Below are 25822 nucleotides of genomic sequence, written 5' to 3'. Positions count from 1 at the left end.
CTTCTATTTGCTGATGACCTTAAATTATTTCACATCGATTTGGATCGCTACAATTTGCAATCAGATCTTAATGATCTTGTGGAATGGTGCTCACTTAATGGTATGGACTTAAATGCAAACAAATGCCATGCTATAACTTTTACTCGACTAAGAAACTTTGAGAATAATTCTTACTATATACGGGACACTAGGTTACAATTAGTTGACCCAGTTATAAACCTGGGTGTTATTCTTGACACTAACTTGAATTTCAACCTATACATTAATAGCATGGTTTCTAAGTCTTTAAAGATGCTTGGCTTTGTTAAAAGATGTAGATATGACTGTACGACTGGTCATTCTTTAAAACTTCTTTATTGTTCTTTGGTTAGACCCCATTTAGATTATGCATCATGTGTTTGGACACCTCAATATAATTGTCACATTAATAAAATCGAACAAGTTCAGCGTAAATTCTTACGTTATTATGCTTATAAGATGCATTTCACTGGTCAAAGTTATGAGTCTTTACTGCAAATTATTGACTACTTGACTCGTTACAGAGTCGTCGTCAACATAAAGATCTTTGCTTCTTATATAACTTAATTCATGGTCATAAATTCTGTATCTCACTCTTACATAAAATTGGTCTACGTGTACCTTCAAGGACCACCCGTTCTGTGACCACCTTCCACGAAGTCATTAACCGTACAAGCTATGGTTCAAGTTCCTATCTCTGTAAAACTATTAAATTAGCAAACACATTATCTCCGCATATTGATTTCTTTATGAACGACTTTACTGCGTTTTCCACAATTACATTTATATTTAACTTAATGTTTTAAATTCAGGATTGATTTGTCAATTACTGTTATTATCTTTGTTCTAAGATAAGTTGTATTTGTCAATTGCAAAATGTTTTATATATTTAGATTTTATTACTTTATATTATATTACTAGCTCTCAATTGTTAAATGAGAGCAAGTAATTTTATTATTGTTTATTATGTATTTACCAATTTTGTACTAGATCTTATTTTGAATTGTTTTTCTAGTTTGTGTGACATTTAATTGTATTATGTACTAATGGACTTCGATCCGTCAATAAAAAATAAATAAATAAATTTAAGATTTCTAACAAAACATAGGTATATCTAATTAATTATATTTTTTTTTTTACTGAAAAATGGTTAAATCTGTAGAAATGTCAGTTGGTAGTTCAGGTTTTTTCCTAGGTAGTGCCACAGTGTAAAGAGGGACAGTAAAATTTCTTCTATGTCGGCACTTTGATCTCAAGAAGTAACACCGGCAGAGTACGCCAGGTAATTCACCACTGGTGGATGCGGGTTTTCCCTGTTAAAACTCGTACGTTTCTACGCGACTAGCAATGAAAGAGTGGTGTTCTAGCGACTGGGAACATTGCGCGGTCGGCATGCGCGACTAAAGATTTTACTTCCAATTTTTCGGCGAGAGCTTCTACTCATCATCATAAGTAGCTCGACAACCCTTTTTGGGTCCTGGCTTGTTCTAGGATTTTCCGCCATTCTGTTCTGTTCCTTGCTTTGTTCTTCCAGTGGGTAATCTCAAGTGTTTTCAGATCTTGTTCCATGTATCTAAGTTTGAGTCTTCCCTTTGACCTTCTCCCTACTGGTGTTTGCCTCATTATGTTTTGGTGTTTCGGTCCAACATTCGTTCAACATGGCCCATCCAGCTCAGACGTCCGATCTTTATGGATGTTATGACGTCGGGTTCGTTGTATTCTGCGTATAATTCAAAATTATATCTTCTGCGCCATACGTCATTTTCTTTCACCCCCTTATATATGTGTCTAAGGATTTTTCGTTCAAACGTACCTCTAGAGAGGTTCTACTGTCCCTCTTTATACTGTGGTAGTGTTAAGAGTTGTCGTCCCGATTTTATTTTTGTTCTACCATATATTTTTCTTTTAGTAAAAAACAAATCCTTATTTATAATTTGGTTTTTATTTCAGGTGATCCACAGGATATTACAGGGAAAGTTACCAAACCATTCGGTGCTCCCAAAGAACATTTGAAAACTTATACCGGTGAAAGAACTTATAAATGTGAAATTTGTAATAAACTGTTTACTACAAAAGGTAATTTAAAGATACACATGAGAATTCACACTGGTGAAAGACTTTATAAATGTGAAATTTGTAGTAAGAAGTTTACTCAAAAAAGAACTTTAAATATGCATATGAAAGTTCACACTGGTGAAAAACCATTTGAATGTGAAATTTGTAGTAAGTTGTTTACTACTAAAGATAATTTAAAGCAGCATAAGATAGTTCACACTGGTGAAAAACTTTATAAATGTGAAATTTGTAGTAAACAGTTTACTCAAAAAAGTAGTTTAAATACTCATAAAAGAGTTCACACTGGTGAAAAACCTTATAAATGTGAAATTTGTAGTAAGCAGTTATCCCACACAAGTGCTTTAATGTATCACATGAGAGTTCACACTGGTGAAAAACATTATGAATGTGAAATTTGTAGTAAGAAGTTTACTGATATAAATCATTTAAATACTCATAAAAGAGTTCACACTGGTGAAAAACATTATGAATGTGAAATTTGTAGTAAGAAGTTTAATGATATAAGTAATTTAAATACTCATAAAAGAGTTCACACTGGTGAAAAACCTTATGAATGTGAAATTTGTAGTAAGCAATTTGCTTACCGAGATCATTTAAAGGGTCATATGAGAATTCACACTGGTGAAAAACCTTATAAATGTGAAATTTGCTTCAAACAGTTTACTCATAAAGCTTCTCTAAGTATACATAATATGGCAGTTCATACTGGTGAAACACCTTATAAATGTGAAATTTGTAGTAAGAAATTTACTCAAAAAGGTAATTTAAATACTCATAAAAGAGTTCACACTGGTGAAAAACCTTATAAATGTGAAATTTGCTTCAAACAGTTTACTCATAAAGTTTCTCTAAGTACACATAATATGGTAGTTCATACTGGTGAACAACCTTATAAATGTGAAATTTGTAGTAAGAAATTTACTGGAAAAAGTAGTTTAAATACTCATAAAAGAGTTCACACAGGTGAAAGACCTTATAAATGTGAAATTTGTAGTAAGCAGTTTAGTCGACTAAGTAGTTTAAATTATCATATGAGAGTTCACACTGGTGAAAAACCTTATAAATGTGAAATTTGTAGTAAGCAGTTTACTACAAAAGGTAATTTAAAGATACACATGAGAATTCACACTCGTTAAAGACCTTATAAATGTGAAATTTGTAGTAAGCAGTTTAATCAACTAACTCGTTTAAAGGATCATATGAGAGTTCACACTGGTGAAAAACATTATGAATGTGAAATTTGTAGTAAGAAGTTTACGGATATAAATCATTTAAATACTCATAAAAGAGTTCACAGTGGTGAAAAACATTATGAATGTGAAATTTGTAGTAAGAAGTTTAATGATATAAGTCATTTAAATACTCATAAAAGAGTTCACACTGGTTAAAAACCTTATGAATGTGAAATTTATAGTAAGCAATTTGCTAAACGAGATCATTTAAAGGGTCATATGAGAATTCACACTGACCTTATAAATGTGAAATTTGCTTCAAACAGTTTACTCAGAGAATGTCTCTAAGTACACATAATATGGTAGTTCATACTGGTGAAACACTTTATAAATGTGAAATTTGTAGTAAGAAATTTACTCAAAAAAGTAGTTTAAATACTCATAAAAGAGTTCACACTGGTGAAAAACCTTATAAATGTGAAATTTGTAGTAAGCAGTTTAGTGAACAAAAAACATTACATAATCATAATAGAGTTCACACAGGTGAAAGACCTCAAATGTGAAATTTGTAGTAAGAAATTTACTCAAAAAAGTAGTTTAAATACTCATAAAAGAGTTCACACAGGTGAAAGACCTTATAAATGTGAAATTTGTAGTAAGCAGTTTAGTCGACTAAGTAGTTTAAATTATCATATGAGAGTTCACACTGGTGAAAAACCTTATAAATGTGAAATTTGTAGTAAGCAGTTTAGTCGGCTAAGTAGTTTAAATTATCATAAGAGAGCTGACACTGGTGAAAGATCTTATAAATGTGAAATTTGTAGTAAGCTGTTTACTGAAAAATCAACTTTAAGTAATCATATGAGAGTTCACACTGCCCAAGTAGCACAGTAAAAACATTTTAGTTTTATGTAAGGTTTATAAAGTTTTTATGGTAGTAAGTAACAAGCTAATGGTTTTAAAGTTACCTTCTAGATATACTACCAGAACTTTAAAACTGTTAAAAGCAATTGTCACTAGTTTTAAAGTATCTAATAAAAGTATCAAATAAACTAATTAATCCAAGCATATTTTTACATAAAAACAAGGAAACACAACTTTTGGTAAATCGATTCTTCCGGTTCAAGACCTCGATCTTATACAGCAAGAAAAGAACCTATGTACCAAATTTGGTTGAAATCTGACGTCTCGTTCAAAAGTTATTGCTATTAGTCACATATATATGTATAGTCGCCATTTTGAATGCCCGCCATTTTTGTAAAGGCAAAATATGAGATAGCCTCGTATCTAAATTTGAACCTTTATATGTGTGGTATATGTGCTCCAAATTATATGCTTCTATCATTAAATACACAATTGTTTCACATATCGGCTGCACTATAAGTATTAAATCCTATTTTATATAATAAAGTTAATATTAGGAAACAAATACATAGTATAAGAAAATATAAATAAATATTTTTTGCTTTGATATTTTTTCAAATAAAGAAGTTGTTAGGTTAGGAAATTGACTGTTGCATATTTGTAACGCTAGGATGTAATGTAAGAATATTCTCCAGTTATTTTATAGCAATATATCATATGTTTGGTTTTCATTGTATGGTATTTTTAGTAACATTTTTTCCAAGTATTAGTATACAGAGTGTTTATAGAACTTAAAGGAATTTAAAAATGCAGTATGTACCTGCTAGGTTGAGAGGTCTTTCTGCAGTTCTTCAAAGAGGCCTGACTCTGAGATAGATGACTCCATGACGGATGAGGATTCCGTGGATGAGGACGAGGCCGTAGATTTGGAAAATTTGAGCAAACATCAGCCACTTGCCGATGCAGAAGTTAGAATTGCTGATGGAATTATAATAGGAGAAGATATTCTTATTCAACAGTCAGAATCGACAGTATATAACATTTTATTGACAAATTATTGATATCGATATTACACCTGCTCATATGGTATATCCAAAAGTTTCTGCAGAGCGGGATTGGGTTTCAGGTCGGAAGATTTCACATATAGGTACTTAGAAACAATTTCCTGAGTCAGATTATTCTCTGTTTGAAAACAAATCAGTTGTTGATATATTCGAAATGTTCATAGATGAATACATAATTTTATTCCTGGTACAGGAAACAAACCAATATGCTACTTTCAAGAACCTACCCGACCCAGGAGAAATGAAATGATACGATGGAAAACCTAGTGTATAAAATTCCAAACAACAAAAGAAGGCGTTGTGCTGGAAGATTTTGCAAAAGTTCAACACGCACGATGTGTATTATAGAACAAAAAATCTTCCTTGCCTTGTTTTCATACGAGGCGCCGTTTTTATACAAAAAAATAAAACATCTTTGCGCTTACAAAGTATTTGAGGTAGTTTCCATATGCATAGAAACTTAGTTCAAATACTTTTTAAACGTTGAGATGTTTTATTTTTTTGCATAAAAACAGCGCCGCATATGAAAATAAGGCAAGAAATATTTTTGTCGTAAATTGAACCAGCAATTCAAAAATAATTTTTAATTTGACATATCTCAGTGGCGTACTATTTTTGTCTTAAAAAAATTCAGACCATTACCCGTACGCGCGCAAATTATGAATATAAAATTCTTCTATAACCTCTAAAGGAGATCATTTTTAACATTTGTTGTAGCTCTGCACCTAGTTAAAATCTTATTAGTAATAATTTCTGTTATTGTTATAACTATCTCTTAAAACTCACCAAATTTCATTTTCATAGCTCAACTGGGGCCCGTTTCACAAAACTACACGTTTGTCAGTTACAATGAAATTCTTACAAGTTTGGCAAAATATCTCGTTATTAGTGTTTCACGAATGCACAAGTATTCACTTGTAACCACTAGTGAATTTTACAATTTTACAAGTAAATTACTTGTAAGCTACCAACAATTTACTTGTTCAACACAAGAATAATTTACAAGTTTGTAGTTGACAGTTGTAGTGAACTAAACATTTTCTACCTAACTTTGAAGGTAGGTAGTTAGTTTGACAAGTGTAATAAGTGTAGGAAAAATGTTGTCTAGTAGCAGCTCTTCGTCAGAAAATGAACATGAGGTATTTGTTCAAAGAAGAAGGAGGAGAATATTCAGACCAAGAATTAATAGTGATTTTCCATCAATTTACGAGTTTAATGAACGTTTTCGGATGACTTCTATACAAATGGAACAACTTAGTATAGACATTGCACCTGTCTTAGCGCATCCAACGAATCGCTCTTATGCACTGGCAACAAAAATGCAATTGTGTATAGCATTACACTGGCTAGGCAGTGGAGGACAATATCACGTCATAGCAGATACTCATGGGGTCAGCAAAGCAAGTGTCAGTAGATGTGTAAAAAAAGTGGTACACGCAATTAACCAAATAAAATTTCATCAAGTTGTTTCTTGGCCGGCAAATATTTTAAATACGACTGCAGAATTCTTTGCAGTAGCAGGATTTCCCCAAGTTATAGGTTGTATTGATGGGACGCTTATTAAAATAGATGCTCCAACTGAAAACGAACCTGCTTTTGTTGATCGTAATGGAAATCACTCTATTAATTGTATGATTGCTTGTGGACCAGACTTGAAAATCTATTATGTTAGTTCAAATTGGCCGGGAAGTGTTCATGACGCGAGGGTACTGAGAAATAGCACCCTTTTTCAGAGAATGGAAGCTGGTTGGCATCCAATTCCAAATAGAATAATTCTAGGTGACTCTGGATACCCTCTATTAGATTGGCTTATGACCCCAATTGAGGTGAATGTGGATGAGGCTGTGGCTACCTACAACAGAGCACATAAGAAAACACGGCGTTTAGTCGAAAATGCTTTAGGCGTAAGGACAAATTTCCTTGTCTTAACTACTTTCGTTTGAGTCCAGTATATGCAGCCAATGTTTTCAAATGCTGCACAGCGCTGTATAACATTACTCGGGAGAGAATGAATATAAACCGACAAATGGATAATGAAGAAATGGAAGACGATAACGAAATAGCCGGACAACCAGCTCCTTTGAATGCAAGACAAAGACAACAGGAGTTGATAAATTATTTTAGAAATAGAAACTAGTTCCAGTGTAACTTTAAAACAATAAAGAATATAAAATAAATAAATATAGAATAATACACAATATTTACTTTTTATTTAAACGAAAAAATAATTTCCAAAACATTTAACAAATACTTAGCATAATAATGAATTAAAAATCAAAGAAGTAATTCCTATAAACAAAACGTTTTTCTTATAATTAATTAAAAAATCAAATATAACAATAACATAACTTCTCAAACAATGGTCGAATACTCCACGCTTTCACTGGTAGGTGACTCTTCTACATTTATGAGGTAGGTTACAGCAGAATCGAACGATGCAGTGAATTTTGAAGGGGTCACATGTAGTTCCTGTTCTAGTTTTAAAATCTCTAATGTTTTTAGATAACTTTCTTTTGCAAGGATTTCAATTTGGTGTTGTAATTTTTTCTTCTTTAAATCGATTAGTGCTTCCTCAATTGGGTCATTTTCATTAGATATTTTCGACTTTTTCCTTTTTGCACAAGATGCAGTAGGTACACTGCTGCTCCTAGTAGAAATAAACACATTAGTGTTTTTAATTTTGTTTGTTGCACCGTGATCTTGCAAATGGTTTGAATTTTCTATTTCTTGTTCAACGTTCTCAGGATCTTGCTCCTTCTCAGGCTCTGTAAATTTAGAATCTGTGCCTCCACCTGAACCAGTTTTCCTCCTGTTATCAACTTTCTTCTGCAATACGAAAAAAAAGTGTCAGATACGCTTACACTTTGGCAAATTAAACGCTAACACTTACCATTGTTGTTTTCTTTAAATTTTGCCAAAATACAATCACGGCTGTAAGTCCAATCCTTATTTGGAGGCACAAGCCCTTAACTGGTGGATTTTTGGTGCACAGTTTTCCAACATTCTATTTTGTCTTTTTTTGTTAATTTGTCGGAAAAGCTGCCGAAAAGAATTGCTTTATCTCTAATCTCTTTTAAAATCATAATTTTAGTACCATTTAAGACGCTTTTCGACATTGTCACAGAATTATAAATAACGACTGACGTTTAACTAGTAAATTGTCAACAAAACTATTTTAAGGTTATGTTTATTTACAAACTTTTTTTTTCTGATTCTGGCTTTGGTTTAGAACTAGAACCTTTAGCCACGTAATTGTATAACTTAATCACTAAGTCAGAGGAGTAATGTGTAGTGTGTGTGTTGAGTAAGTGTCTTGTTACTTTGCAAAGTCGACGTCATTTTCTTTGCAAAGAGTCGCTAATTGTTTCCGAACGTCTGCGGTCCCTCCGGTGAGTACCGATCCCACAAGGACAGAAACTATTTTTCATTTATTAATTTATAATAAATGAAAAACTTCTGCCCCTGGTAGGATTCGAACTCCCGACCTTTCGTTTCAAAGGTAGGCGCTCTTACCACTGCGCCACAGAGGGGATATTTACAAACTTGTAACTAACATGCGTGAAGTACACTTGTTGCTGACAAATTTACACATGTAACGAACAAGTTAAATAGTTTTTTTGTGAAACGCTAGTTATTTACAAGTGCTGAATATTAACAATTGTTACTAACAACACTTGTAGTTTTGTGAAACGGGCCCCAGGTCTTAGAGCAATAAATAAATTGGCAGTTTCAAATAAAAATTTCAACACCCCGTATCTCGGAAACGACGCATTTGCGGACATATGTTTATAAAGCAAACCGGCATTAATTTTTAATGTAGAATTAGCCCTTAAAATTTTTCATACTTATTTACTAACACCCTGTATATAGATTTTATGACTTTCATAATCTTTTTTGGTAGGTATATTATAGCTTTCCAATATTTTCCACATTATTTCTCTGTTTATCGTATCAAATGCCGCCTTCAGATCGACGAACATGAGAAATAGTTCATTCCCTTTACGGCATTGTCTCTCTATTATATTTCTTATTATATAGACGTTATCGTTTGTTTGACGGTTTGATCTGAATGCAGCCTGTTCGTCTTCCAATTCTTTCTCTATCACTAATCTTCTCTAATAGACGCTTCTCTATAATTCTCGTGTATACCTTGAAGGCGACCGATGACAAGCATATTGCTCTATAATTCTCGCACTCATTATGTTGTCCTTTTTTATATATTGGTAGAACTATGTTCTTCTTCCAGTCATCTAGGATTTTCTCTGTACACCATGCTTCCTTGCATATCTATAATAGCCCTTAATATCTCCTTTTTCACCCATCCATTTTATCGTTTCTGGATCTATTTGGTCCTCTCCTGCCGCTTTTCCAAGTTTAATATTGTTTATAGCTTCTTCCAGTTCTTCCTTCCTTACACTCTCTGGTTCCTCTGCCAGTTCTGGTCTATTTCTTCCTGCTTCATTTGTTTCTACTTCTTCGTGTTTGAATTTATCTTCGTAGTATTGTTTCCATACTTCTACTATTTCTGAAGTCTATTTTCAATTGGTTATTTTTATCTTTGATTCCATACTCTTCCCTACCTTTTTTTCCCTCTTAAACCCTTATACGATTCCAGAATGTTCTGTTATCTGCTTTGTAATTTGCTTCCAATTCTTTTCCGAATTTTTCCCAGCTCAGCTTTTTCGTTTCCCTTACTGCTACCTTTGTCTATTACGTTTCTCTATGTATTCTGCTTTGTTATTTTCATATCTACATTGTTGATATTTTTTCCAGGCTTGCTTCTTTTCCTTTATTATTTTCTTTATTTCTTGACTCCACCATTCTGTTCTCTTATGATATTTATTTATTGACTTTTTTCCACAAATTTTCTCTGCTCTTTTATATACAGGGTGTCCAGAAACTCTACCGACAAACGAAGACAGGAGATTACTCAGGTAATTTTAAGACAATTTAGCCCAATTCACCTAGTCCGAAAATGATTCCTAAGGGAGCTAGAGCTCTTTGAAGATGGCAACATATAATTAGTTTTTCTTAAATATCCCCAGAACGCTTCTATTTAGAAAAACGAAAATTGGTATGCTCCTTTACTTTCATAAAATGAATCGATTCCATCTATTGCGAATTTCTAATACCGATCATATGCGTCCGTTTTGGGTCGGGCAACGGTTATTTTATCGCCTAACTTTTTTGTCTTTAATTTTTAAGCATGTTTGACTCTGAATTATTAAATTGTGAAGTATTCTAGTACTAAAAGGTACTCTTACTTTAAGTCGATAGGATACACCGTTTTCTAGAAAAATCGATTTGAAAATTTTTCGTTCTTTGAATTTAAAAAAAAAAGATTAAAAAGAAACTATTTAGAAAGATGAAAACTGGTACATTTATTTATATTCCAGAGATTAATCGATTTCATTAATCGTGAATTTCTAGTACCGGTCATAGGCGTCCGTTTTGGGTAGGTCAACAGTTATTTTATAGCATAACTTTTTTGTCTTTAATTTTTAAGTATTTTTAACACTAGATTACTCAATTATGAGATATTCGAGTACTAAAAGTTACTCATGCTTTAAGTTGGTAAAACACATCGTTTTTTTTTTTTAATTTTTTTCAATTTTTTTTCAAATTCCCAAAACTAAAAACTTTTAAATCGATTTTTCTAGTAAACGGTGTGTCCTACCGACTTAAAGTAAGAGTATCTTTTAGTACTAGAATACCTCACAATTTAATAATCCAGTATCAAAAATGCTTAAAAGTTGAAGACAAAAAAGTTATGCGATAAAATAACCGTTGCCCCACCCAAAACGGACGCTTATGACCGGTACTAGAAATCTGCAATGGGTGGAATCGATTCATATCTGGAAAGTAAATATGTATACCAATTTTCATTTTTCTAAATAGAAGCGTTCTGGAGATATTTAAGAAAAACTAATTACATGGCGCCATCTTTAAAGAGCTCTAGCTCCCTTAGGAAGCATTTTCGGACTAGGTGAATTGGGTTAAATTGTTTTAAAATTACCTGAGGAATCTCCTGTCTTCGTTTGTCGGTAGAGTTTCTGGACACCCTGTATTGTGTCTTTTAGTAAATAAATAGCAAATCACTGTAAAGTCGTTAAAAATGATATTTTGAGATACAAAAGAAGAAGACTGTTCGGGCTTAAATGCTTCAGCTTGAGCTTATTTTTAGGTTCCGCAGAAGCTTTAAACCAAGTTTCAGACAAATCGGAGATTCAAAAGTTTTTGTCTGAGTGATTTGACATGGAATGTACCAAAAAACAAATTCTTATTAAACGCTTTTCTTTAGTTCAATCGTTTGGGTCAAATATTAAGACGTTAATTTGACTGCCTTTTCTTCAATGCAAATGAATGAAAATTTGCAGACATATGCATTCGCGGGAACAATACACGAATAGTCAATAATTTTTTTATATTTATTATAACAAAAAACGATTTTAATGGAAAATGCTTAAATTCTCTTGTTTTTTACAATGAAGAAACTTGAAACTTTTACAGATTGTAGCTAATTATATGAACTATACATAATTTCACTTTTTACGTTAATTGTTTACGTTATGCTTCATCAATAAACATAAAAGTTTCAAATTTTTTTGACGATTCCGACTACTTTTCATGTTTGTACATCATGTTTTATACATACAGGGTGTTAGTAAATAAGTATGAAAAATTTTAAGGTCTAATTCTACATGAAAAAATAATACGGGGAGGGAGATACGGGGTGTTGAAATTTTTATTTCAAACTGCCAATTTATTTATTGCTCTAAGACCAGTTAAGCTATGAAAATGAAATTTGGTGAGTTTTAAGAGGTAGTTATTGCGCATTTTTTGACATTCAACTAAGAATTTTGTATTCATCATTGACGCACATACGGGTAATAGTCTGATTATCTTTAAAGAAAAAAATAGTACGCCACTGAGATATTTTAAAATAAAAATTATTTTTAAATTCCACGTTTAATTTTTAATAAAAAACCTTTCTTGCCTTTTTTCAAATGGTCCACTATTTTTCTGAAGAAAAATAAAACGTCTTGGCGCGTATTTTTCATTTCTTAATATTATCAAGAACTATCCAATATAATAATACTAAACCAGAACAATAACAGAAAATATTACTACATATTAAGATTTCAACTAAGTGCAATGCTGCAAGAAATGTTTAAAATGATCTCTTTTACAGGTGACAGAAGAATTTTATATTCATCATTGGCGCGCGTACGGGTAATGGTCTGAATTTTATAAGAAAAAAATAGTACGCCACTGAGATATGTCAAACTAAAAACTATTTTTGAATTCCTCGTTCAATTTACGATAAAAATCTTTCTTGCCTTTTTTCCTACGAGGCGCCGTTTTTATACAAAAAAATAAAACATCTTAACGCTTGCAAAGTATTTGAGGTAGTTCCCATATCCATAGAAAATTCGTTTAAATACTTTGTAAACGTTAAGATGTTTTATTTTGTTCATAAAAACGGCGCCGCATATGAAAAAAGGCAAGAAAGATTTTTTGTCGTAAATTGAACCAGCAATTCAAAAATGATTTTTAATGTAACATATATCAGTGGCGTACTATTTTTCTCTTAAAAAAATTCAGACCATTACCCGTACGCGTGCCAATGATGAATATAAAATTCTTTTGTATCCTCTAAAGGAGGTCATTTTTAACATTTGTTGTAGCTCTGCACCTAGTTTAAAATCTTAGTAGTAATATTTTCTGTTATTGTTCCAGTTTAGTATTATTATATTGGATATTTCTTGATAATGTATTAAAAAATGAAAAATACGCGTCAAAATGTTATATTTTTCTGCATAAAAACGGTGCACCATATGAAAAAAGGCAAGAAAGGTTTTTTATCACAAATTAGACAGGGAATTTAAAAATAATTTTTAATTCAAAATATCTCAGTGGCATACTATTTTTTTCTTTAAAAAATTCAGACCATTACCCGTAAGCGCGCCAATGATGAATACAAAATTCTTAATTGTATGTCAAAAAATGCGAAATAACTACCTTCTAAAACTCACCAAATTTCATTTGCATACCTCAACCGGTTTTAGAGCAATAAATAAATTGGCAGTTTGAAATAAAAATTTTAACACCCCATATCTCGGAAACGAAGCATTTGCGGACATATGTTTATAGAGCAAAGTGGCATTATTTTTTCATGTAGAATTAGCTCTTAAAAATTTTCATACTTATTTACTAACACCCTGTATATAAAAATGAATTATTATTATTTACAATGTATTGTCCTTTTTATTTATGTACAAAAACTGTGATCTAGCCATACGCTAAATAAAAAAAATAAATAAATATACATATATTTTAATAAACATGACGATACATTTTAATACTCTGGGCTAATTAGCAAAATACAAGGAAAAGTTATTTACCAGCAATTTTATTGCTGGAATAGAATGTTATGATTGTATATATTAATAATATAGGTATGCAAAGTCCGCAGATAGTGTGCTACTTTTTTTATAAACAAAATGGCGCCCGAAAATCGTGTTTCTTTCAATTTTTGCTCTATAACTCCAAAGATTTTAACTTTAGACCAAAAACACTCAAATAAAAATTCACCGCAATTAAATTCTGCATAGACACGTGTTTTTTCCGATTTACTTCGACGAAAAGTTTCCCCGGAAAAAGCGGGTTTTTCCAACAAAATCTTTAATTTTCAACTAAACTTTTAGATAAGTAGTTGCTAATCAATAATTAAATAACTTGGTAACGTAAAAGCCCTTTCCGTATATATTATAATTCCAGAAGTCTATGGAAATTGAATAAACAGTTTAGCAACAATTAAAATGTTAATTAAAAATTTACGGTCGCTATAATAACGACAATAATTATGATGCATAAGAATAACTATGATTTTTTCATAAAAAGACACTATACCTACCTAATGTACTTTACAGAATTGAAATTGGACTATTTAAGCGGCCTCAGGAATATTTTAAAATTATAAACAATTTTTTGGTTTATAAACAAATAGAATATTCTCGGGAAATATTAAACTAAATTAAATTGTGAAAACGGTATTCGAAAGGCAGCGGCAGGACGCTTCTTATAAAAGAAAAAACGTTTAATTATGACGAGTGGTTCCTGAGATACAATCGGTCAAAGTTGACCAGAATTTACGGCAAAGATATAAGCAATAGGATCATAATTTTCAAACCATCACCTTTTTATTTTTGTCCTCTTTCTCCACACCAATTTTCATGTCTTTAAAATCCTCATAACATATATTATTATAATAAAAACTATCGATAATATATATATATATATATATATATATATATATATATATATATATATATATATATATATATATATATAACAGGTATATAATATTTGCTGAACAGTTAGGAAACAAGGCTGAAATATTGGGGTAGCAGCAATCTCAAAGAAAACTCTTTATAATAGTTCCAAGCTTTCGAAAATGTTTATTTTCATCATCAGGGAAAATTATTTGAGGATGTTGAGCCTAGTTGTTAAACACTGACATATAAAACGAAATTTTGTCCTGGTACAAATCGTATATAAAAATTAAAATTAAAAACTATATATAAAAAATTGTTCTAAAAATCGAGTATAAATTGAAAAATGGTAAAATATTTAAAAAAAAAAAAAAAAAAAAAACATTTTCGAAAGCTTGGAACTATTATAGTTTTCTACTTGGAACTATTATAGAAAGAGTTTTCTTTGAGATTGCTGCTACCCCAATATTTCAGCCTTGTTTTATATATATATATATATATATATATATATATATATATATATATATATATATATATATAAAGGGTTGTCTACAGCTAATGCCGTTTCCCTTCCGTCAGCCAGGACTTCCATTTTTTTCGATTTTCCCAGTCTCCGTCTTCCAATCCTTTCTTAGACATGGCTTCGTCGACTTCATTTTTCCAAGATCTTCTAGGTCGTCCTCTTCTTCTCGTTCCTCTTGGGCTCCATTCTGCAACCTTGTTTATCCAAGTGTTTTCTGCTCTGCGTACGTGGCCGTACCATTTCAGTCTTCTCTCGTCTATATATTGCAGGGCATCTTTTTCCACTTGCATTCTTCTCCTTATCTCCTCATTTGTTATTCTGTCTCTTCTGGTGAGACCACAGCAGCTTCTCCAGTATTCCATTTCGGTTGCCAGAATGCTTTTTTGAGTTTTTTTGTTTATGACCCAAATTTCTGCGGCATATGTCATGATGCTTCTTACTATTGTTTGGTATATCATTCTTTTTGTTTTTCCCTTGATGTTTTTATTCCAGATTACATTATGGAGTTGTCTGATGCAAGATCTTGTTTGTCCCAATCTACTTTTTATTTCTGCTTCTGTTGTTCCGCTTTTCGACATTATAAAGCCCAAATATTTAAAATTCTTCGTTCCTTTTATTTCAACTTGTTCTTCTACTTCTAAGTTTTTTACGTCTTCTTCCGATATTAATAAGTATTCCGTTTTCTTCATATTTATTTCCAGGCCCACCTTTTTGTATTCGATAATACGTGTGAAAATTACCAAAAATAGCAAAATTCCAATCAAAAATTAGGTTGGAGAAAATGTAACCCTCAAAGTTTAAAATCGGTATACGTTAACAAAATGCATTTTCTCGGCTTCCCATGGAGCAATTTCCTTCATTCTTTTTTTGTTCCCTAATAACTCGAGTAGAGCCATCGAACTAACGCATTATTAAATGTCAAACTTGCTTTTGTTTTGTTATAACAGATTAATTTATTTATAAGAACAGAAAATTACATATTTTTTCCAGTTGTAGGCTTTTTTTTTAGATAAACTTACTACAAGTGTACCTTTTAAAGTTAAGAACATAAATATTCTCATTTGAAAGCTGTATAATTATTTAAACAATTTTTATTTAAACAAATTAAAATATTGTGTTATAATAAATAAATTGATTTATTATAACAAAACAAAAGCAAGTTTGACATTTAATAATGAGTTAGTTCGATGGCTCTACTGGAGTTACTTGGGAACAAAAAAAGAATGAAGGAAATTGCTCCATGGGAAGCCGAGAAAATGCATTTTTTTAACGTATACCGATTTTGAACTTTGAGGGTTACATTTTCTCCAACCTAATTTTTGATTGGAATTTTGCTATTTTTGGCAATTTTCACACGTATTATCGATAGTTTTTATTATAATAATATATGTTATGAAGATTTTAAAGATATGAAAATTGGTGTGGAGAAAGAGGACAAAAATAAAAAGGTGACAGTTTGAAAATTATGATCCTATTGTTTATACCTTTGCCGTAAATTTCGGTCAACTTTGACCGGTTGTATCTCACGAACCACTCGTCATAATTAAACGTTTTTTCTTTTAAAAGAAGCGTCCTGCCGCTGCCTTTCGAATACCGTTTTCACAATTTAATTTAGTTTAATATTTCCCGAGATATTCTATTTGTTTATAAGCCAAATTGTTTATAATTTTAAAATATTCCTGAGGCCGCTTAAATAGTCCAATTTCAATTCTGTAAAATACATTAGATAGGTATAGTGTCTTTTTATGAAAAAATCTTAGTTATTCTTATGCATCATAATTATTGTCGTTGTTATAGCGACCGTAAATTTTTAATTAACATTTCAATTGTTGCTAAACTGTTCATTTAGTTTCCATCGGCTTCTGGAATTATAATATATACGGAAAGGGCTTTTATGTTACCAAGTTATTTAATTATTGATTAACAACTACTTATCTAAAAGTTTAGTTGAAAATTAAAGATTTTGTTGGAAAAACCCGCTTTTTCCGGGGAAAGTTTTCGTAGAAGTAAATCGGAAAAAACACGTCTCTATGCAGAATATAATTGCGGTGAATTTTTATTTGGGTATTTTTGGTCTAAAGTTAAAATCTTTGGAGTTATAGAGCAAAAATTGAAAAAAACACGATTTTCGGGCTCTATTTTGTTTATAAAAAAAGTAGCACACTATCTGCGGACTTTGCATATCTATATTATTAATACATACAATCATAAGATTCGATTCCAGCAATAAAATTGCTGGTAAATAACTTATCCCAAAAATGGCCTATTCTCCGATAATCAGCCCAGACTATAATGTTTAAAAAGTGTAAGACTAAAAAATAAAAAAATATGAAAAAAACATTTTTAGGAAACGCTTTTCTTTAGTTACGAGTGACTAAAATTAAAAATATATAAAAATCAACTAAAAAGCAAAGAATAAAAAATATTCAAACTCGAAGGATTATTCCAAAAAAAAAACTGTTAGACAGATTAAATATACAGGGTGAGGGAGATAAAGGGCCTATTAGAAATATCTCGAGAACTAAAGGTAAGAAAATTATGAAAATTGTTATACAGGGGTTTGAGGTGTCAACTATTTAATGAAAATATGTTGGTCTCTTTGCTTCTTCCGGTTATACCGGAAGTTGATTGTAACTTTGTTTTTTTTTTAATGGAACACCCTGTATATTTTTACATTTTTGGATTCTCCTCGATTTCTTCTTTCCTTAAATATAAGGTTTTATAATATTATACAGGGTAGGTTAAAAGATAATTACGTTTTCTTATTAATTTCGTAGCAACATTCACACCCTGTAGGCTTGTAGTAGTTTGACATAATAAACTCTATTTATGTTCAAATGATTTTTAATATAGTCTTCTATTGTTAACAATTATTAGTATAGCTAAATTTTTCGTTTTAGTATACAGGGTTGGTCGAAGCACGGAATGAGTATTTTCTGAGTTTTCTTAAATGGAACACCCTGTATTTTAATATTGTAATGAAATATTGTTTTATGGTACATTTTAATTACTTAAGCACTCCCTATACCTAACTGCTTTAATTTGTGAGTTATTGGTGATTCAAGCAAAACATTAATTGCAACACAAAATATGTGAAATTGTATTAGGTTGGCCGTGAAAATATTCAATCTCAAATAATTTTTTGGAAATAAATACATATTAATCTAGACTGATACTTAAAATTGCCAATAATGGTTGAACTGTCAAAATACCATCGAAGTTAAGATTGTTTGTGCGATTAACAATTAAGCACAAATTAAGCAGTTAGGTATAGTGAATGCTTAAGAAATAAAAAAGTACCATGAAATATCATTAATTATACAATACCAAAATATAGGGTGTTCCATTTAAGAAAACTCAGAAAATACTCATTCCGAGTTTAGACCCACCCTGTATACTAAAATTAAAAATTTAGCTATACTAATAATTGCTAACAATAGTAGACTATATCGAAAATCATTTGAACATAAATAGAGTTTATTATGTCAAACTACTACAATCCTACAGGGTGTGAATATTGCTACGAAATTAATAAGAAAACGTAATTATCTTTTAACCTACCCTGTATAATGTTACAAAACATTATATTTTAAGAAAGAAGAAATCGAGAAGAATCCAAAAATGTCAAAATATACAGGGTGTCCCATTAAAAAAAAACGAAGTTGTAAGCAACTTCCGGTATAACCGGAAGTACCAAGTAGATGAAAATATTTTCATTAAATAGATCAGTCTTCGAAACCCCATTATTCCAATTTTCATAATTCAGTTACCTTTAGTTCTCGAGATATTTCTAATAGGCCAGTTATCTGCCTCACCCTATATACAAAAATCTCACACATTCGTTAAAGAAAAGCGTGGGCGCGTCTTTATCGAATAAAGGGTTTTCGCTCCACGCTATAGTTAGCTACAGATTGTAGCTAATTATATGAACTATACATAATTTCACTTTTTACGTTAATTGTTTACGTTATGCTTCATAAATAAGCAATAAAGTTTCAAATTTTTTGTCGATTCCGACTGCTTTTCATCATATGTTTTATACATATATTTTAATAAACATAACGATATATTTTAGTGTTCGAAAAGTGTAAGACTAAAAAGTAAAAAATAAAAAGATATAAAAAAAATTGTAAGGAACACTTTTCTTTAGTTCCGAGTAACTAAAATTATAGATTTATAAAATTATAAAATTAAAGATATAAAAAATCAACTAAAAAGCAAAAAATAAAAAAAATTCAAACTCGAAGGATTATTCGAAAAAACTGTTAGACAAATTAAATATACAAAAATCTCACACATTCGTTAAAAAATTGAAAAAATCTAGCACATTCGTTAAAGAAAAGCGTGGGGCGAAAACAGTTTATTCGATGTTTTACGATTTTTTCAATTTTTTAACGAATGTGTGAGATTTTTGTATATTTAATCTGTCTCAGTTTTTTTTTCGAATAGACTTTGAATTTTTTTAATTTTTTTCTTTTTAGTTGATTTTTTTATATTCTTAAATTTAGTCACTCTTAACTAAAGAAAAGCGTTTCGCAAAAAAATTTTTCTACGAGCGTGCAAAAATGTCTACTTTCGCGAACGCATTTTAGTTTAGAAATTTTCACTTTTCCGCACGCGTGTTACTTTTCCGCACGCGGTTTTTACTTTTCCGCACGCGTGTTAATTTAGATATGTTAATATGGCCCTAAAGTAATTATAATACATGCAATAAACTAATATTTAGATATTATTTACTAATTTATTTCAAATACATCTTATTGTGTTCCTGTTTTAATGAAATTAACGCGACTATTTCACTAGACTGTTTTTAACTGATAAAACGGCATAGCAACGCATCGTTTTCTACTGACAAAACTCCTTAGCGACGTGATTTCTCAGCGACAAAATTATGACAGATCCGTCACGAAAGTGTCTGGTAATAACAAATAAATAAAGATTATATTTCGTTGATATGGTGCATTAATTGTCTCGTGAAATAGTCTTGTCGAGTATCATTCGAGAGAAAATTATTTACCGGCAAAATTGTCTCCTGGTTTCATTCAAGTTCGTTGCCTTTTGGTAATTTTCGCTTATGAAATTGTGACAAAATCACTCGACTGACGTTTCGTGATTGCCTGTTGCCAGGCAACAAACTTTCATACCAGTCGAAAATATTGCCGGCAAAATTTTCTCTCTTGTGATATTATATACGACAATTCAATGAAATAAAAGTATTTTGACATAATATTCGAAAGTCAAATCGGTAGACAATAACAGTCGTTTTGAATCATCGTCATGGAAACCAAGATCGTCGTCATGCTAACTAATTATATTGAAAGTTTGGTTTTGACAACCTTGTCAAAGAATTAATTTGTGTATGTATTTTAATATTAATTAAATTAATTGATTAAGATTTGGTAAATTTTTAAAGACTTTCTGCACTTGTTAGGAAAATAACTATTTTCATATTTTTTATTTATAATTTGGTTTTTATTTCAGGTGATCCACAGGATATTACAGCGAAAGTTACCAAACCATTCAGTGCTCCCAAAGTACATTTGAAAACTTATAATGGTGAAAGACCTTATAAATGTGAAATTTGTAATAAGCTGTTTACTACAAAAGGTAATTTAAAGATACACATGAGAATTCACACTGGTGAAAGACTTTATAAATGTGAAATTTGTAGTAAGAAGTTTACTCAAAAAAGAACTTTAAATATGCATATGAAAGTTCACACTGGTGAAAAACCATTTGAATGTGAAATTTGTAGTAAGTTGTTTACTACTAAAGATAATTTAAAGCAGCATAAGATAGTTCACACTGGTGAAAAACTTTATAAATGTGAAATTTGTAGTAAGAAGTTTACTCAAAAAAGAACTTTAAATATGCATATGAAAGTTCACACTGGTGAAATACGATATGAATGTGAAATTTGTAGTAAGCTGTTTACTACTAAAGGTAATTTAAATACGCATCAAATAGTTCACACTAGTGAAAAACCTTATAAATGTGAAATCTGTAGTAAGCAGTTTAATCAAATTAGTAATTTAAATATTCATAAAAGAGTTCACACTGGTGAAAAACCTTATAAATGTGAAATTTGTAGTAAGCAGTTCACTATAATAAGTTATTTAAATACTCATAAAAGAATTCATAGTGGTGCAAAACCTTATAAATGTGAAATTTGTAGTAAACAGTTTACGCAAATTAGTAATTTAAATAGTCATAAACGAGTTCACACTCGTGAAAAACCTTTTGAATGTGAAATTTGTACTAAGCAATTTGCTAAACGAGGTGTTTTAAAGGGTCATATGAGAATTCACACTGGTGAAACACCTTATAAATGTGAAATTTGCTCCAAACAGTTTACTCACAAACTTTCTCTAAGTACACATAATATGGTAGTTCATACTGGTGAATATGAAATAGATAATAAACGATATGAATGTGAAATTTGTAGTAAGCATATTACTACAAAAAATAGTTTAAATAATCACATGAGAATTCATACTGGTGAAAAACGTTATGAGTGTGAAATTTGTAATAAGCAATTTATTGAAAAAGGTGATTTAAAGCGTCATATTATGAGAATTCACAGTGGTGAAAAACCTTATAAATGTGAAATTTGTGGTAAGCTATTTACTGAAAAAGGTGATTTAAAGCGTCATATGAGAATTCACACTGGTGAAAAACCATATGAATGTGAAATTTGTAGTAAGCTGTTTACTACTAAAGGTAATTTAAATACGCATAAAATAGTTCACACTGGTGAAAAACCTTATAAATGTGAAATTTGTAGTAAGAAGTTTACTCAAAAAAGAACTTTAAATATGCATATGATAGTTCACACTGGTGAAAAACCATATGAATGTGTCTAATCTTCGGGCTCAGTTGAGGATGATCGTCTGTTATTGAAACACCAATAGCACTTAGATACTTTATCGATAGCGACTGACACTAGGGTAGTAGAACCAACCCCGGGAGAACGTAATTGTACTGATATGTGGCTCGTACGCGAATTAGATTTAGTCTGTTATAATGCTACATATTGACTCGTCATTGAATAATCTAATAATGAAACTGTAAATTTTGAACACCCTGTAAATAAATGTGTAATAATCAATCATGGAATGCATTAATTATAAGATAATTACCAGACCGTATTGTCATAAAATGACAATGTCATACAATGACATTAATTAACTTCATATTTTGTTTTAAAATCGATTTACAGAGTAAGAATTTAAATAATTGTAAATTACGCAAAAACTATGAGACCTAGGTAGGACATCCATCTACCATTCGAAAGAGGTAAATTTGTTAAGTATAATTATTTATTAATATACATGGTGTTCCATTTAAAATACGCATCATATGACACAATGAATACCCCACTAATGAAACTATAAATTTTGAAAACCCTGTAGACAAATGTGTAATAATTAATCATGGCATACATTCAACCAATATCAAACTATTTAGATGTAAAAGTAATGTTTTTATAATTTCTTAAATATTGTCCTTTTCATGATCATTTTTCAGTGCGTAACAAATGATAGGAAAAAGGGTAAGTCCGTGATAATACACATTTATGACATTTATTCTAACATGACATTTTAGTTAAATCTGACAGTTGTCACATTTTATTTTTAATTTGGAATAAAAACCAATCAAACGTGTTTCTTGCATTTATAAAATGGTATTTTCTTTGATTTGTATAGTCTTATAAAGTATACAGATTATATTTGTAATATTATTATCTAATTAAAAAAAAATTATTTTTTTATTATGGCGCCATCTATCGACAACTAGAATAACTAGAATAAATGTTATAAAGATGTCACCGACGAAATGTAATCACTGACGTGCCTTTTTTTCTGTCACATACAATTTAATGCGTTAGAAAGAAATCGAAAAACTGTGACGCACTGAAAGATGATCATGAGAAATACTGTAACTTGAGAATAAGCCTTCTTTTAAAACTTTACATTTTAAGAAAAGTCAAGATAACTCAGAACACTCTGTACATAGGTATAGGGAAGCCTTATGAAACTATACCTTATTTTTTGCGGACAATTAAAAAATGCAATAAAATACAGGGTGTTCCATAAGAAAAAATATAACTTTGATACGCCGCCATATATTGGGGCACCCTGTATATTTCAAAATAATTTTAAAATGTAGCTTTTATCAACTTACAAACTACTCAATTTAAATTTTTTTCAAATCTTTTACCGTTTAGCTGTAATCTTCCGTCCCGTTAGTGGTGACTCACCCTGTATAATTATGAATATTTGATATTTAACATACTGCCCGGCGAAATAAGTAATAACGAGTATTCAGTACAGCTACGCTTACAATGATAGTGATAAAGTATTTATAAATATTAGGTTAATGTACAGTGTGATGTGAAGACACCAGTCTTTGAACAAATTATCAATGCTCCAACTGCAACACCTTAGGTAATAATATCAAAATTAAATCTGAATCAGAGTTTAAATCAACAACATTCAAGTCAAGATTCAGGTTAGGTAAAGGTAAATGAAAAGGTATTGAGTGGGATATATGTTTCAATGTGTTAAGAATTGTATTATCATATTATTTTAATCGTATAGTATTATTAGTTATTTTATTAACCTTTCAGTGCTAACGTGAAGTATTTTGCCATAAGTGCTAACGTCCGTCTCTGGGACCGTATGTTTTTACATGCCCATACTGTAAATTTTACAAATTTTTAAAATTTAATTACTTCAAGGGTTTTATTAAATACTTTTTTATTTAAAATAAATGCAGTTTTATTTAAAAATTATATTTATAAACATTTATTTGGACAAAAATAATTCCTTAACAAAAACAAGCTACTATTCTAAAAAGTGAGAAAAAAAACCCTAAAATCTTAATTTAAACAAAAAATTTGCTGAGTTATTTTTAAACTAAAGATGAAATTATCCACTTATAATAACCATACTTAAGCAATTCTAATAATACGAAGTAACTTTACACTTAAAAAAAGTCAATCTTTTTCTGAACATTCTACACATATACCCTTTATGTGTTCTAAGCACATAAATTTATTACATGAGTAACAACTGTACTTTGTTTTTCGACTTTTCGTAGTTCATTTCTATTTCTAAAAAGTAAAAAAAATAATATTTTATTCACTAAAAATACAACGCTAAAAGTTATAATCCTTACCTTTAGCACAGCCGCAAAAGCTAACATCCGTCTCTGAGACCGAAATCTTGTGTAACGAACGAACTATGCATCTACGTTCAACAATATTTTAATACTATCAACGGTTAGGTAAAATATGAAGCTATTGAATGACCTAGCCCGAATATCGAAATAGATCGTTAATTATCGGTATGAATAGGTTAGCTCCGTCTATGAGACCATGCGTTAGCACTGAAAGGTTAATATTATCGAATTGTACGACGAGCTCTCGGTCTATAATTATACGTAGATTTATTTAATTGTATTTTATTTCATCCAAACAACTAGGCTAGTGTTTGCTGTTCTTGCAGAATCTCGATCTGTTTTGTAACCTCGGTTTGTATTACATTAATATGTAGGCTAGTAATAAAGGTCGTGTTTTATAAACGCGAAATATTTCAAAATACGTAAAGTTATTAATGATTTTTTATTATTAGACAGTTGTATTATTATGTATTAATTATTGTGGTCACCTTTGTATTGTCCTTAGGATTAAGGACACCAGATTCTTAGGTTAAATTTGGAGGACAGGTTATAATGAAACAACTTTTATCTATCGTGTCTAGATCATAGATTTATAATACTCTAGATTGCGCCTTACGATCTTAAAATGGGTGACGGTTGCGACAGAGATAAATGAGCCTACTTGGTCGGTAGTCTCTTTCTGATTCAAGTGGAGTATCGACGACGTCACTATCCTACTCTGTCGTCGAGTATTTTAGATGGTTTGACAGTTCGAGAGGATGGCGACGAGAACTGGTCGTTTGTCTTCGGACGTGGATAATCCTGGTTCGAATCCCATACCAATCTTCACTTTTTTTATTTTTTATTTAATCAATATTGCGTTTATTAGATATTATTACATCTCTAAAATAAATCTATGCAAAGAAATATATAACAAATAAATAAGAAAAACTGTGTAGGTACCTATAGATTTTTAAAAATATAAAAGCCAATGTTATTTTTTTTAATAAGTTAATGGTAGAATAGTATAAAGTAATTAAAAATATTCGTAAAAAATTACCAATAATTAATATCAAGATAATGTACAATCGATTTATTAATTGAATCGGTCATTTCAAAAACAACACGAGTCACATATTCCTAATTTTACAGAAAAGCAAAGAAAACTTAACTATATAGTCGAAAGATGGATGAAATGGATGACATCAAAATTCAGAGTTATATTGTAGTTTTGTTCCTAATGTTTTTACTGGACTGGTGTCGTTTTTGCACACAACGTTTATCTTAAAGGAGTCTATTCCTCTCAAAAAGTTAGTTTCTCAAAATTGTGGACTTTGCTGTTTTTGAAATGACCGCGATTCAATTATAAAGTACATAATTAGACATTATTTTTATTTATGAAACTATTGTTACAATTTTTAAAAAAAAGTAGAAGCAAAACAAATATTATTCACATCATTCGAATAAGGACGAATTTATATTAATAACGAATGACTTTTATTTTACTATGCAGTTCACAAATTATGTATTCCAATATTAACTTACTATACATAGGTACATTTATTATCTGCTAGATTTACTTAGGTCCATTTTTCAGATGTAAAAATATCTAATAAACGCAATATTGATTAAATAAAAATAAAAAGGTAAAGTTGGTATGCAGACCCT

At 30.5% G+C, this 25822-nt stretch overlaps 1 protein-coding gene across 1 annotated transcript in view; it reads left to right on the top strand.

Moving 5' to 3' along the window:
- The window catches only part of LOC126886330 (zinc finger protein 665-like), a 368013-nt gene extending 342984 nt beyond the window's left edge, over positions 1-25029 (top strand). Inside the window, exons 2-6 of the mRNA XM_050653202.1 lie at positions 1969-3141; positions 3892-4156; positions 4978-5161; positions 19068-19092; positions 20474-25029. Of these exons, the coding sequence (XP_050509159.1) occupies positions 1969-3141; positions 3892-4156; positions 4978-5161; positions 19068-19092; positions 20474-21855 (3029 nt within the window). The 3' untranslated portion in view covers positions 21856-25029. The remainder of the gene's footprint in view (positions 1-1968; positions 3142-3891; positions 4157-4977; positions 5162-19067; positions 19093-20473) is intronic.
- Positions 25030-25822: the final 793 nt, after the last annotated feature.

The sequence above is a fragment of the Diabrotica virgifera genome, chromosome 6, assembly GCF_917563875.1.
Source record: "Diabrotica virgifera virgifera chromosome 6, PGI_DIABVI_V3a".
Taxonomy (NCBI): Eukaryota; Metazoa; Arthropoda; class Insecta; order Coleoptera; family Chrysomelidae; genus Diabrotica; species Diabrotica virgifera.
The sequence above is the reverse complement of the archived record's forward strand: the minus strand, read 5'-3'. Positions and strand labels throughout refer to the sequence as shown.